Source organism: Uloborus diversus, chromosome 3 (assembly GCF_026930045.1).
Source record: "Uloborus diversus isolate 005 chromosome 3, Udiv.v.3.1, whole genome shotgun sequence".
In the NCBI taxonomy this organism is placed as follows: domain Eukaryota; kingdom Metazoa; phylum Arthropoda; class Arachnida; order Araneae; family Uloboridae; genus Uloborus; species Uloborus diversus.
The window spans coordinates 42938507-42953338 of record NC_072733.1 but is presented as its reverse complement, the minus strand read 5'-3'; the positions used below and the strand labels follow the sequence as shown (position 1 = coordinate 42953338).

The 14832-nt window shown below is 32.0% G+C and overlaps 1 protein-coding gene across 1 annotated transcript in view; it reads right to left on the bottom strand.

Moving 5' to 3' along the window:
* Positions 1-13703, bottom strand: part of LOC129218720 (ecdysone-induced protein 74EF-like) — a 113291-nt gene extending 99588 nt beyond the window's left edge. Inside the window, exon 1 of the mRNA XM_054853043.1 lies at positions 13622-13703. Within this exon, the coding sequence (XP_054709018.1) occupies positions 13622-13703 (82 nt within the window). The remainder of the gene's footprint in view (positions 1-13621) is intronic.
* Between the last annotated feature and the right edge of the window lie 1129 nt (positions 13704-14832).

Sequence of the window (14832 nt, the reverse complement as noted above, 5' to 3'; positions counted from 1 at the left end):
GCTGATTCAACTCCTAAAGGGGTCAAATAAGTATGGACTACGTAGCTTTGCAAGAATTGCAATCAAGCCAGATGCTTAATACTTGCAATTCATGCTTAGCTGTGGCCGCTTTTGCAACTGTCTTGATTCGTCAAGAAGGTGCCAAACTGTTATATTATCACTACCTAAGATTACTCTGAAGTTCCGGAGACTGGCTTTAAATGGGAAGATTTCTGGATTTTTCAGGAAGGTTACTGAATTTTATCGGAAAAAGGTCCTGGTTTTTGCGAGATATGTTACTGGCAGAAATTGGGCACCTCAGCTGCCTATTATTTTTCAGGAACGTTTCTGAATTGTTTTTACAGTGATGGAACCATATGCCACTGCAGCTGTTGGAAACTCTTGTGAAATCTACATGCCCAGCCGCATATTCGAGGTAATTCAGAAAACTGGGGGCCCAACTCGTTTTTAAAAGTTTGTAGTTTACACGAATGGCTAGATTTAACGCAGTGTTAATTTTTAAAACATTTCAAATATTGATTTTTTTTAAATTTATCCATGTTAATAGCAAAATTACATTTTCCCAAATCTATGCGTTTGTTTTACTGAAGTAATTGCAAATGTAACTTAATTAAACTCAAAAAAAAAAAAAAAAATTTCAATTTTGTCAGCTTAAAATTGTGTTTATGCAGTATTGTAAGTTTGTAATTTTGTTATTCAGCATTGGTACATTTTTGGTTATGAAATGATTACGTATTTGAATAAAATTCTACCAAACTTCAGAGTTTCTTAATTTTGAGTTGATACTTTTGTACCGGCTTCATGTATTATAAAGATATTAAAGCTGAGATTTTTTTAATTAAATTATTTATTTTATAAAGTTTATGAGTTATACTGAATTTAGGAGTATTTAGTCAGTTATTTATCTTTATTGGAGCAAAACGTTTTTTAACTGAGTTAAATTATGATTGAAAAAATGAAAAAAAAAAAAATGAGTTTATAATTTTGTCCAGCGATGCAGTTATAAGTTTCTCATTCATTTCCAAAAACAAAACTTTTAGCAATCACTGATGGCAACATTTATTCATTCTATGGCGTTAAATTAACATTTTGGAACGAAACTTTCTCGTAATCCTGGATTTTTTACCTCTGAGTTTTTACTTTTGTCCAGGTTTCACGTAATGATAAAATATTAAATTTGCAAATTTTCTAATTTTATGAATTTTTTAATTTAATTGATAAGATGTACTAATTTTAGAACTTATTTCTTCAACTATTCATCATTACTTCAATGAAAATAATTTAAACTGAGTCATGTTGTAATTGAAACAAAAGAAAAAAAAATTGAGTCTATAATTTTGTCCACCACTGTAGTAGTATTTGTGACTAGTAAAAATATCTAGAATATATGTGGGATAAAACTGTATCAATAAAAGAGCTATCAAAAGAATTCTTCAAAACACATACGATTAATCAATAAAACTTCCAATACCTGGCGGGAAAAAAACCAGCACTTGAACAGTTTCCTTGGCTAAGCGCCAACAGGAAGCAAGTTTGCAAAACAGCCAACCATTGAGGGGGGGGGGGATAAATTAAAAATAAAAAAAAAAGAATACATAAAATGGGAGAGGAATCTGGATAATCGCCATGAGTTACGGAAATATTCGGAAACTTACCAGCGCAAACGTAACATTTAGGGGCCACAGTAGGGAAAAGGATAAATGCTATCAAGAATAGTTTTTCTCTATTCGGTGGCAATACCAACAGAAGCATTGTTGTTTGCAAGCAGCTACTTATCATTCATAAAAATTGCATAACTTTCTTCTCATGGCTACTTCAGAAGAGGGAAAATTCTAGTTGGTGTTTTCTGCTCAGAATACTGATTGCTTTATGACGTTGTCGTATTTCCAGAAATAGATCATGAAAGACGTCGCAATGATCTAAATATTTAGAGGAAGTTCATTCCAAAGCCGCATTAAGATTTTTTTTCGGAATCTGTGGCTGAACAAAAACAAAATCTTATTTCTTTTTAAAGTAGAAAAAAAGATTTGAGGAAATACGGAGTGAATTTTGTGTTTAACAGATGCATCAATTAATGGCTATTTTTCACCGATTAATCAGTGAATTTTTTTTTTAATTTTTAGAAGAAATTGTCTTAAAATATGCCTAGAATTATGTTGAATGAATTCATTAAAAATAAGTAAACAATTTTCTGCAACATGAGATAACATGTAATAATGAATAATAATAAATGCAAAATATTTTTATTTTAAGTTACACCCCTTTCAAAATATTTATTGAACTAATGTGTATTTAAAAAATAATGAAGTAAAGGTTTTGAGACGCGCGCCTGTCGGCCCTATTTAGATTTAAACAAATTGTTTTTTGTTATTTGGTTATCGTTTTCACTCTTAATATATATATTTATAACAAAAAAAAAAAAACTTTTATATATTATTACTTTTTCATTCAAAAAAAAAAAAAAAAAATTAATAAATAAAAATATTAATGCATGTATTTTGATTTTTAAAAATTTTATCCACACGCTTTTCCAAAATAGATGGCTGAAGCAATGTTTAACTTTCAAACTGAATTTTTACGTTTGATATTAACACACACCATGTTTTATTTCTAAATATTTTTTTACACCTTATCTTTAAGACTGTCTTATACTTTTCATAAAGAATAAAGTCCTGAATAAAGTGACTACTAATAATTAAAAATACTCGTTACTAAATTAAGAGTGTCTGCCGAGAAAGGGCTGCTAACTGAATATTTGAATTTCCATGTCTAGTCTTACCATGTCATAGTGTGATTTTATTCACAATTTTAAGAAACCTAGTTTCCAGAACTGGAACAAAATTTAGGAATATTATTCCTAAAAAGAAAATACGAAAACGGAGAAAAATAAAACATCACTCATAGAAATGTGAAAAACTATTAGCCAATTCTAAAAAATCGAAATTATATATAAAAATAAAAAAGCCACAGGAAAATGTTTGTAAAAAAATCATTATTATGAACAGACTGCAGATCTTCTTCTGATTAATCGGTTAACTTGCTTGTCGCTGCAACACTAGCAAGTATACAAAATTATACTATAATGATATTAAATTTAATTAAAAAAAAAAGTATTAGAAGTATTCAGGTATTCTTTATCTGGAAAAACTAATTCTATGATGAATTTATGATTGTTTTGTGCAAGAAATTTCGTTAAGAAATCCATTAATAAAAAATAACAACCCTAACATTTAACGGAAAAGAAATAAATATTCATGTATCAATGAGAATTATTCGGTACCGATGCGGTAGAACGAAATGAATATTTATTCGGAGTGTTTGATTTGTCCATCCGAAATAGACAAAAGATAAACGTTCGTCGTTGATGCTTTACCTTTAAAAAATGTGATCGATTACAAGAGTTTCAGCTTTCAAATCATTTGTTAATTGAACGGCTCAAACATCACGGTTCTGCGACAAAAGCGAAGACAAGTCGCGCGCGGGGGGGAAACGGTTACCGTAACACCAACTCTTGTCGCCGCTCAGCCAATAGGAGCGCAGAGCGAGCGGCCGCACGTGCACTTGTGGCCTTGAGCCACTGAGCCAATGACCTGACGAAGGTTAGACCAAGATGGCGGCCGTCCTTACTCTCTCTTTCGATGGCGCACGGATTGCAGGGAGTAGTGCGGGTTTTCCGCATAATCGCTTCCCACACAACCGAATCAAGAAGTGAAGAGAGCATCTAGATAATAGACTCCAGGTTTTATATAATAGTATTAATGTAATTAAGCATTTTCTTTTAATAATTCTCTTTTCACCGAATGATGTAATTTTTGTACTTCGTTTTCTTCTTGCGAATTCAAAAGAAAATTTTACTTTCACTAGAATATTTATTTATTTTATTTTTGTAAAAACTACAAATACAGTAGACCCTTATTTTACGCGGGGGTTACGTTCCACGGAAATGCCGCGTAAATTGAGACCTAATAGTAGTGTTAAAATAGGGGTTTGGTTCCGTAGATAACAAAATACTCCATTCTAGTGATGATGCACAACATGCATAAAGAAACCATAAATTAATTTCGTGTTCTATTTATAAAGAGGAGCTGGCTATGATAGTCTTTCGGCAGTCATTAAGATTTTTTTTTTTTTTCTGTAATTCTTTGCAAAGCATTAACGTATCCATGATCATTTGCGTCATTTTCATGATAAGCTCTTCCTTCACTAACAAATCAGAAAAATCATTTCGATTGTCTAGGAATGGCTCAAAATTTTCAGTGTGAGCGTTTTTGGTTGTGCGTCACAGACGTCGGCGTTGGCATCCTTTGTCACTCCTGAAAGCTCTTCTTCCAGTGAGTTTTGAAATGTGTGAGTTTAATAACTTTATTTTTGGAAAGAGCTCTGGAACCAATCGCATAAAATGTCACCAGTGGCCCAAGCTGCATTATTAGCACGCCAAAATGCAGTTGATTACGCGTAATCTGCAATATTTATTAGGAGTTTGGATTTTGAAAGAGGGGAAAATGTGTTATCTGTTTGCATTGCCGCATCCGCGTAAAACCGAAACTCATCCGCGTAAAATGAAATAAAGGTGTCAAATCTTAAACCGCGTAAAATAAACCCGCGTAAAACGAGGGTCTACTATAATCACTGTCATGAAGACTTTCCTTAGAAAAACAGCTTTTTATTCCTGCTCATTAAAAATCATTTCATTATATCAGTTCATTAAATGTATGTCAGGGTGTTTTTTTTTTTTTTTCTCCACAAAATGAATTTTCTTCAAACCTGTTTTTAGGGTTATTTTGTATATTCCCGTTTCGTTGTCTTTTTACTTTTCAAAGAAAATTTTCAGTGGTTCTATAATGCGTCTTTTTTCCCCACAGATTTTGTTTTCGAGGTAAAATAAAAATTACTGTGATTTTGAATGTACGATGCCTTAATCTGCATCATATGAATTAGGAAAAATTCAAGAGGTTTTAACTAGCTTCTTTGCATTGGTTTTATATGCTACAAATATAATTTTTAGATTAATATTTGTTTACTCAAAAATACTTCTAATTTTAAAAAGTTAATTCAACTTAAATTTTGATAGTTGATTTGATTTAACAGTTTAACAGTTGTGCTCAAAATAACATTAAAATATTCTTTGTATACAAAAAAGACTCACTCTTTTATTTATTTTACTTTATTTTTCTATTTTCAGTTTTATGAATATAAGTAACTGCATTCAGGAGAATGAAAAATTAATTTTATGTCTGATGTGGAATGTTGAAAATCTGCCAATGAAAATTATTTTTCAAACATCATTAAAGCGAATAACGAAATTTCGGCCATTTATTAAAAGCTAAAATCAGTCATTTAAAATGTTAACCTTATTTCATTCGTTTTTTATTCAAAATTTAACATTTTTGCTTTGCTATTTCAATTTGATGATTTTACCTTCCATTTTGAAAAGTATCACTATTCTTTAACATATCGAAAAGTTTTTTTAATTTCTACGAATATTACTACTTTAAGGCAAAACAGTAGCAGAAATGCAAACTTTAAAAATTGCGATGCAACAATTTTATTTCAATGGGTGAAAGTTTTTTTTTATTTTAACTTCTTAAAGGTGCTAATTTCCATTATGTGAAATATGGAAATAATGAAGTTGTTTGGTATTCATTTTAAAATGCAGCACTTTTGAAAAACAGGGCATGGGTTTTAATGTCCTTAAGATGCTAGGCACCGTATGATGTTAGTCAGTAATTTGAAGCATAAACTTTGCTAAATAACTACTAAATTTCAATCAATTTAACCAAATATGAACAACTTATACTATTAACAGAGACACATGTTAAATGGATTAAATTTAATTGGATTTTTAAACACAATAGGCGAAATAATTTTGAAAGCGAAAACGGAATGGAGATACATTGTCCAAAATAACTCATTACTGTCAACTAAACATTTATCAATAGTGATTTATCATTGCCACTTGGAAATTTTGACCAACGACGAAATGCGCAAATGATTCGTTTTCGGTTTCCTTACTGCGCATAAGCCTCTTTTCTTATTGTTAGAGAAAACGCTCAAACCAAAATTTTTTTGTTTTTACAGGTGGTATTTACCAACCAAGTTCCATTAAATCAACGAAAATTTTAAATGCCATTTTGAGGCCTGAAACAAATTTCAAGAGCACAGCTAAAAGAAAAAAGAACTGACACTGAGAATGGGAGCATCTTTCAAGTTGAAAGTATTCAACAGATTAACTAAACAACATCTCCCTCAAAAACTACCGAAGTTTGACCAGATCATAAATAAAGCAATGGGATCTGTATCTTGAAGCGAGAGAGAGAGAGAGAATGAAAAGACATCAGGAAGAAAAACAGCTCTTTATTTTCCCTGTTCTTACCATCTTCTCCACCCCCACAACGACAGAGAGCTTCATTTGAAGTGTGGGAAAAGTAGGCCACGTGATGATCACTCTCCTCGCTCTAGTGGGGCACGGAATTTGGGCCACTGTTACGCCGATGGGATTTTTTTTTCTTTATGGCAGAAAAAATGAAGAATTGGTGAAGAGTGCCTTTTTTTTTGCCGACGATGAAGGTTAAAAAAAGGTGCCAGGCTATTTTTTGAGAGTAACCCCGAAAAAGTGTTCCGAAGAAAAACTAAACCCACAACCATTCAGATATTTGGAAGTGCACAAGAGCAACATTGAGTTAGACAGAGGTAAAAGTTTAGTTTCTAAAATAGTTTTAAAAAAGAGGCCAGCAATCTTTTTTTTTTTTTTCAAAATCAATCATTATGTGGGATTTTCGAAATTAAAGAATGCGTCGGAAAATTTGTACAAATTTATTTCATATCAGAGTTTACAAAAATATAAAGTTGACGCTCGATTTTACGATCACTCACGATTTTACGAATATGTAACCACTCCCAAACTGTCTTTTATTGAAACAATGCTATTCTATTTTATGAACAGTTTTCTTTGACCCAACAAGTTCATAAAATCGAACATTAACTGTATGTTGTACATGTAACTTACTTTAATAATTAAGATTCCCACCACCCCTTATGCTTGTTCTTTATTTATTTATTTATTTATTTTATTTATTTATTAATTTATTTTTTTGCATACTAACCATGCTGTGAAGAAGTTATTAAAAACTTAAAACCCATTCGCGTATTATTTTTTTTTTAACCTAAAGTACTTTGAATCATATTGAGAACATTAAAAAAATACACACTTGAATGTTTCAGGAGAGTTAATTTGAGGATTTTGCCTGCATTCCTACGATTTTATAACATATTTAACTTCTTCCGTCCATTGAATAACTGTTGGATAAGATTAGAAAATCTTAAAATAATCACATTTATTACAGCTGCACGTTAGTAACTTTAAATAAAAATTTATTTTTGAACTTTGGAATGAAAGCACCAGTGTAGAAAATTCATCTAAATACAGTTGCTCCGTAATTTTAAGACGAACTAGAGATATTATACGGTTAAAAACAAAACAGAAGTTGCATTAAGTGGAGAAATGACAACTTTATATTTCACTTCCTTACATTTAAAGAAAATTAATTAAAAAAAACCAAATCTTTATTAGAAAGAAAGAGGAGAAATGGCACAAATGAGTATTTTAATCAGAAATAATGCCAAAAAGAAAAGCATGTTAATGTTACATCTTAGCCCTCTCAAAGAATGAGAGTAAAGGCAAGAAGGGACGGGACGTCTGAAAATCAGTGTTGATTATAGTCACTTCATTCCCAGCGTATTTTACATTTCCTCAAATAAATCAAGCAGATATTTCAATTTATTTTTTGTGTGATTAATTGTTCACCGACGTCATTTTATGGGTTTTTAAAATGAAAATTTGTTTATTATAAGCTTTTTGATAGCAATTTTAAAAGTCAAAAATGATGTAAGTTATCATTTCGAAATGAACATATGCACATGGTGTCTTTTACCTCTGGGGCATTGTTATTAAGAATTTTACAATATGGTTCAAAATGAAGAGGAAAGCAAAGGGCCAAATATGCTTTGGAAAAGAAAGAGTAGGGCTTTCACTTTATTTTGCAAAAAAACTGCATAGTAAACCTATTTATTAAATTTCTTTTAGCAATTGTACCTAACATTCATTGAGAGATAGCTAATATCAGTGTCTTCTAAACCAGGAAACAGAGAAACACTAGTTTCATTTCCTCGTGTACTATCAGGAAAAGACTCTGTGAGAAGGAAAAAAATACACTTGTTTCCGCTTACAATATCTATCGTTCAAGGCTTATCTTACAGACAAATGAAAAAAAAAAAGTTCAACTGTGAAAAAAAAAAAATATCAGCAGGATTATTCATGCTGATTCTTTTTTTCCCCTCTTAGATTCCCTACTCGAATTTTGTGATATACATTCAAGGCCGCCAGATAACAACAGATTCCATTACATCCGTGTTATAAAACACAACGAGCTGATGTGTGCATCACATGACTTCCTTTTACTCCGATTTAATGTCATTTCCCCATTATTGACAATTTTAATGTGATTCAATTGTTTACTCTCTAAATATCACCAACACTAGCCAAATTAAAGCCAAATTAAAAAAAAAAAAAAAAATTCGCCAAATTTGTCGCCAAGTTGGCAACAAAACTTGGCGAGCAAAAGACTGGTGATATATTGCCAAGTGTCCGACAAATCATAACACCACTTCAGTTTACATCGAAATTAACAATGAATTCCCCCCAAAAAGGGGCTAAAGACCCCCTTAGGAACATCCGAATGCAACCAAAAGGGAAGGTGCACAACTAGGCCCCACTAGGAGCCTACGTATCAAATTTCAACTTTCTAGGACATACCGTTTTGAGTTATGCGAGATACATACACACGTACATACGGATGCCACGAGAAAATTCGTTGTAATTAATTCGGGGGTCGTCAAAATGGATATTTCGGGTGTCTGTAGGTTCCTAGGCATATCCACGTGTGGTCGGGTCGAAAAAAAAACTCAACATTCATTCGGGGGTGAGAAAAATGGAAATTAAGGTCGATTTTTGAGTGAAAACTTTTTGGCGAATACAATATTTCCTTTTCTGTAAAAGGAAGTAAAAATATTTCACGTAAACTACGTTTGAGTAAACTAATCCCCTTTCTCAAAATGACTTCCCATTCTATAACAGAAAAGTTTCTTGTTATGAAACAAATGTACACAGAGGGCGCTAATGACTCGCGTGGTTCATGGAAAGTTTTACCTTAGGTGAAGATAGTATAATTCTATTTTTCTTTAGTTTTCTAATATATTCTATAGTTTTTTTTATAGTTTTAGAGAGTTAAGAAATAATTTGATTATGTATGAACCAGGCAGGGGATGAAATACTACTTATAAAATTAGTTATGAATACTCTCATTTGAAGAAGTGAATGAAGAGAATAAACTTAGAGAATAACTTATAAGAGAATGAAGTTCAAATGAAGAGAATAAACTGAAAAAACTTTCTGCCCCACACTATGTATCGAGTCTTTGGCGAAAAGAAGAAAATGAAAAAAGTTCGCTTTTTATGTTGAATGTACAGCACGTGCATTGAAATAGAAAAACTCCACACACAGATATTTAAAAAAAAAGCAATATTTACTGTAAAGAAGGACGAAACTCCTGACTACAAAATACTTCAAATTTCATTCTTAATACAAAATTTGACACATAGACTAGTCATGTATTTTAACTAGATGCACAACTCCTTAGCTGCAGCCATTGGCCACCAAAAGCGTAGCGTACGAAGTTACAACAAGGCTGGCAAAAGTTGTTTGCGTGCATGCACTTTCCGGACGCTTGCCAGTTTACTACAAGTGTCCGCTGCCCATGCAACTGGTTTCACGTGTGTCTAGCCACTACTACATCTATGATGTGAAATAATTAAAGAATCAATTAATTAATACATCGGGGCTTAGTTAACATGGTAGTTCAGCAGCTACATTCTTTTTGGCTTCGATGAATTTTTGGGAATAAGGCATTTCTGATAACTTACTATGAAAAATAAGTTCTGAAGAATATAGAATTCTTGGAATTTTCTTTTGCTGAACATTAAGCCTTGATATGAGCATTTACATGACTACTACGTTCTAAACAAAAAAAATCCGTAAATTTAAGGGGGGGAAATATCTTTCAAGACGGGGGATGGGGGGGGGGAGATATTTAATTATCCAAAAATAATGACTGCGGGAATCGGTGAACTAGTTCATTACGTTTTTTTTTTCTAGTGATAACACATCCCAAGAGAGAGAGAGAAATGAAATAATGGTCTATGCACTTCCAGAAGAATCGAATTACAAAGTCGTTCTTCGAAACTTAAAACCACATATTAATGATCTGTTGCGTCGCAAAACAAACCTCCGATCTCAGAAACAAAAACAACTTTCCAATTTGTCCGTTTTCCTCCTCAAAAAGAAAAAAAAAAAAAAAAGAATGGAAAAGATAGTTCTGAAATTACACCAAACGAACATCTTAGCGAGGGTTATGCTATCTATCTTTCGATGACAAAAATAAAGGTTTTTTTTTTATTTCAATTCCATCGAAAAAATCATTAAAAGTAATTGAAGAAAATTTCCAAACAGTTGCAATAAAAAAAGAAATATATTTTTCCGAACATTTTCGGCTTTTTTACAAGCAAATGTATTCACACGAACATACGTAAATAAATAATTTAATCATAATAATTTTACAGTTTTTTTTGTTTTTTTGCCCTAAGATTTTTTTCTTTTAGGTTCATTGAAAGTATGATTGAACGTAGCAACTTCAAAATGGCATGAGCTGAGAAAATCACTGTTATTCCTCTAAATGAGATGGCTCAACTCCCTCAAATTCTAAGGAACACTTCCCAAAAAGACTTAGACCCTTTACTCTCTCCCCCGTTGCGGAAAAACAAAAATAAATAAATTCCTTATTTGAGCAAAATACTCTAGCAATCCTCAAAAATAAAATTACTTGCACGTTTGAAAAACAATCAAAAATAAAAACATTTTTCCGAACATCTTCAGCTTTTTTACAAGCAAATGTATTCACACGAACACACGTAAATAAATGATTTAAGCATACTAATCTTACGTCTCTTTTTTTTTTTCATTCTTTGCAGAACTTATAACTACGGTTTTATTGATACTGAAACAATTACAAAACATTAGATGTTATTTATTTGGTGAAGTGGTAATTTGATACACAGAAATAGCTGTCATTTTGAAAACGATGAATTTTGCCGAGTGGATAATTAGTATTTACGGTTGTATCTTATTTCTATAACTTAAAGCAAAGGGTAAAAAAAAAAAAAGACACGTGAAGTCGAAAACTTTTAATCATCACTTGGAAGACAGAAAACAAAAAAATTAATTAATTAATTAGCATATAAACAAATAAAATGTTACGTTTCATTATTCCTATTAAAAAAAAAAAAAAAAAAAAAAAAAAACACGCGTATGACAGTTGCTAAGATAGCGAGCGCAAAACTTTCGCCGTTTTCTTCCTTACTGACGACTGAAAATTCGGAACGTCTTAAAAAGCAATTTTTAATTACACAACGTGAACAAAGAGCGATCTAATGAAATATTCTTTGCTTCACGGGGAAAACCAATATACACTCTCTCAGTCATTCAACGATAAATTGATCAGAAACTAGAAAAATGACGTCATGAACAAAGTACTGAAAGAAAGCTCACGATTCCAAATCGACACGAGCGAACGCGGCATAACCCATATTCTAAGCAACTTCCTGACCTAGATAGCACTTAGTAACCCAAAAATTAGGTTACAGACCAAGTCCACAACAAACACGTGGACGGTGAACGTAATATAACTCGATTATGTATTTTGTCAGCGATGAGAAAGTAAAGCGACATTGCAGTTAAACAATAAGTAAATAAATAAAGCTGCCGTCATTGACGGTTTGGAGGGTAGACATAATCTCCAAGGTTTGTTATCAGTTAGTTATGTTATCATACTCAGGAAAGCCGTTTTTGTTTGCTCCAGACCTTATTTATGATGTTTAAAATGTTGTAAAAAGTAGGGCTTTCTAGATATGGATCTTATAGCTATTTCTGAAACCATGTCAAGTTCACTTAAGAGCTATAAATTCTCTTTTTAGGAGACCGCTCGAAAACAAGTACCTAACCACTTGGCAATTAACCACATTTTTGGAAGAAAAACATAAATAAAAACAGACACGTCATTTTTTTCCCCGTACCGTACACAGCAAACACATAAAAAAGAAAAAGTGTTGGAAAGAGCGAGCGAACTACAAAGAAAGAGAGAGAGAAAACTATCGGAAATTTTTCATCAATCACAAAATAATGACGACTTAATTCACATTTAATTTTTAAATTTTTTTTTTTCATTACAGTAAAAGAATGGATACGCCATTTTTAAAAAGAAACTATTAGCAGTGTTTTCTTTTACGGTTTACTAGGTGATCATCGTATGCATTACAGTCGATATATGCACAAAGAAAAGTAAATATGGGCTAAATATTATTCTTTGTGCAAACTGGATGATGTGCATAGACAATACAAATGAAGCGCTCGGGGCAGAAATGTGACAAGTCGCAAGGAGTGACTTTTTGATCAAAATTTTTGTTTCTCACAACTAAAATTGAAATAAATATGACAATGGATTATGTCATTTGGGGAAAAACATATCTGGTTTTAGTATTACAGAATCTAGAATTTAGAATGTATAATAATACCTTTGAAAAATTCTACAAATAATTTTTATTTGTTCGAAATTGGCCTACTGAAAAATTCACATCATGTGGCATATCACATTCTTGTCCCGAGCCCTTCAAATGTTAATAAATAAATAAATAAATAAATGAAATAAATAAGTAAATAAAAATTAAAATATCATAATCTCTGTATCCCAAAAAATAAACCAACATTCGATGCATTACTATAAAACAGCAGAAATTTATCAAAATACGAAATTACAAGTTTTAAATGCTTTTATGAAATTTTGAACATTTCAAGTTTAAATAAATGCTATAGACTTCTCTATACGCCGGGGCGTAAGCAGAAATTAGGGGGCGGGGGAGGGAGTAACTCATAGCAGTTCTTACATGTGTATGGTAGTCTGACCAGCAAATAAGTGACAAAACAGTTTTATTTTCTATTGTTAAAAACTAGCATTTGGTACATGGAATTAAAAATATTTTTATTGATATATGTACTTGGGGGGGGGGGGGAAGCAAATTTTTTATGAATCTGCTTCAGATTTATAGCAACGCATTAAATGAACATGTTTAACCACTGAGCAAAAACAGAAGTTTCTAATTACTTTATAGAATGTTATAGAAGGAAGTTACTGGTGCCAATTCATCTACGAAAAAATTTCAAAGACATCATTCAAATGTATAACAAAAATAAATTAAAAATAATAATAATAATAATAATAAACTGAACTGTTCTCTCATTTATTGGTCTTACTATCCTACATTTTAATGTACTGGGATTGGAACGTAACCTCCCTGGTTGCGTCCGCCTCCACGCGAACTATCTGACACAAAACAAACTTTTTCAATATTACACTATCTAAATAATTTAAATAATTCCTACTCGATCTGAAAAGTATTCATTGTATTAGATTTAAAGATGTTTCACTAAAATCGAAAGAAAAAGTTAAATACTCACAGTATCTTTTCATCAAAGCCTTTTTAAACGTCGTGTTTTTTGGCTTATCAGGATCATCTTGAATTTCCATGTCCTCCGGCATGTTGAAAATTTTTATAATAAAATCCAATAAATTACTAAAATAAGTTGCACTATTCGAACTGGGCAAGAAAATCCAAAATTAAATTTGAATCACTCCTTTTCACACTAAGTGAGCGACGAAGCTCGCACCAAATAACAGTACGCACAAATTGTACACATTGTCCTAATCATTGATGTCCAATCTCTGGAAGGAAACAAGTTGTGAAGTTTGACAGGTTCCTTGAGATTGTCAAAAAATGTCGATAGTTTTTCACAAGTTCTGCACAATTTGAAGTAAGTCTTAACACACGATTGCATACATCCATACACTCATTAGTCAAATTTTATTTCAGCGGCTAATTTATTAAATGCCGAACTCGGGGGAAATGACAAATACACAACACGCCGAATACGGAGAGCTTTCGCAAGGAGAACGATGATGTTCGGATACGCGGCACCAACTGATATTCAGCCACTGAATGGAGAGAATATTTTTTGAGTTACTAGCTTCGGTATTGGTTGCCAAGGTGATGGTAGCGTCCAACAATAACCGGCTACACTAGCGCCATCTAGGAGTGATGTTGAACATTACGTTCTTCCTTTCCGTCTCGTTGTGCAAGGGAATTTGTTTCCTCGTGCGTGTTATGATGGTATTCGATTAAGTTCGGAAAATACGAAGATGAATGCAGTTTTAAGTACTCGGTAGAAGCGACTGAAGAAAACCATGCGAAAGGAGGAAATTATAGTGTATTCGTCACAATCATTTATAATTAAATTAAACTAAGAATAAAATAAACGGCTCAAATAAAATTAATATAAGACTCGGATTTCCCCCCCCCCTTAAAAATGTTTTTTTTTTTCTTCAAAATATTCATATTTGTTCAGGGGGATTTGTTTCTTCGTGCGTGTTATGGTGGTACTCGATTCCGTTCGAAAAATGCTAAGATAAATGCAGTTTTAAGGACTCGGTAGAAGTGGCTTATGAAAACAAATGCGAAAGGAGGAGAATATAGTGCATGATTGAATCAAGCTAAGAAAAATTAAAATAGTTCAAATAAAATTAAAATAAGGATAAGCTTTTTCCCCTTCAAGCTTTTTTTTTTTTCTTGAGCAATGACGAATTGTATATTTTCCTTACTTGACCGTTTGTA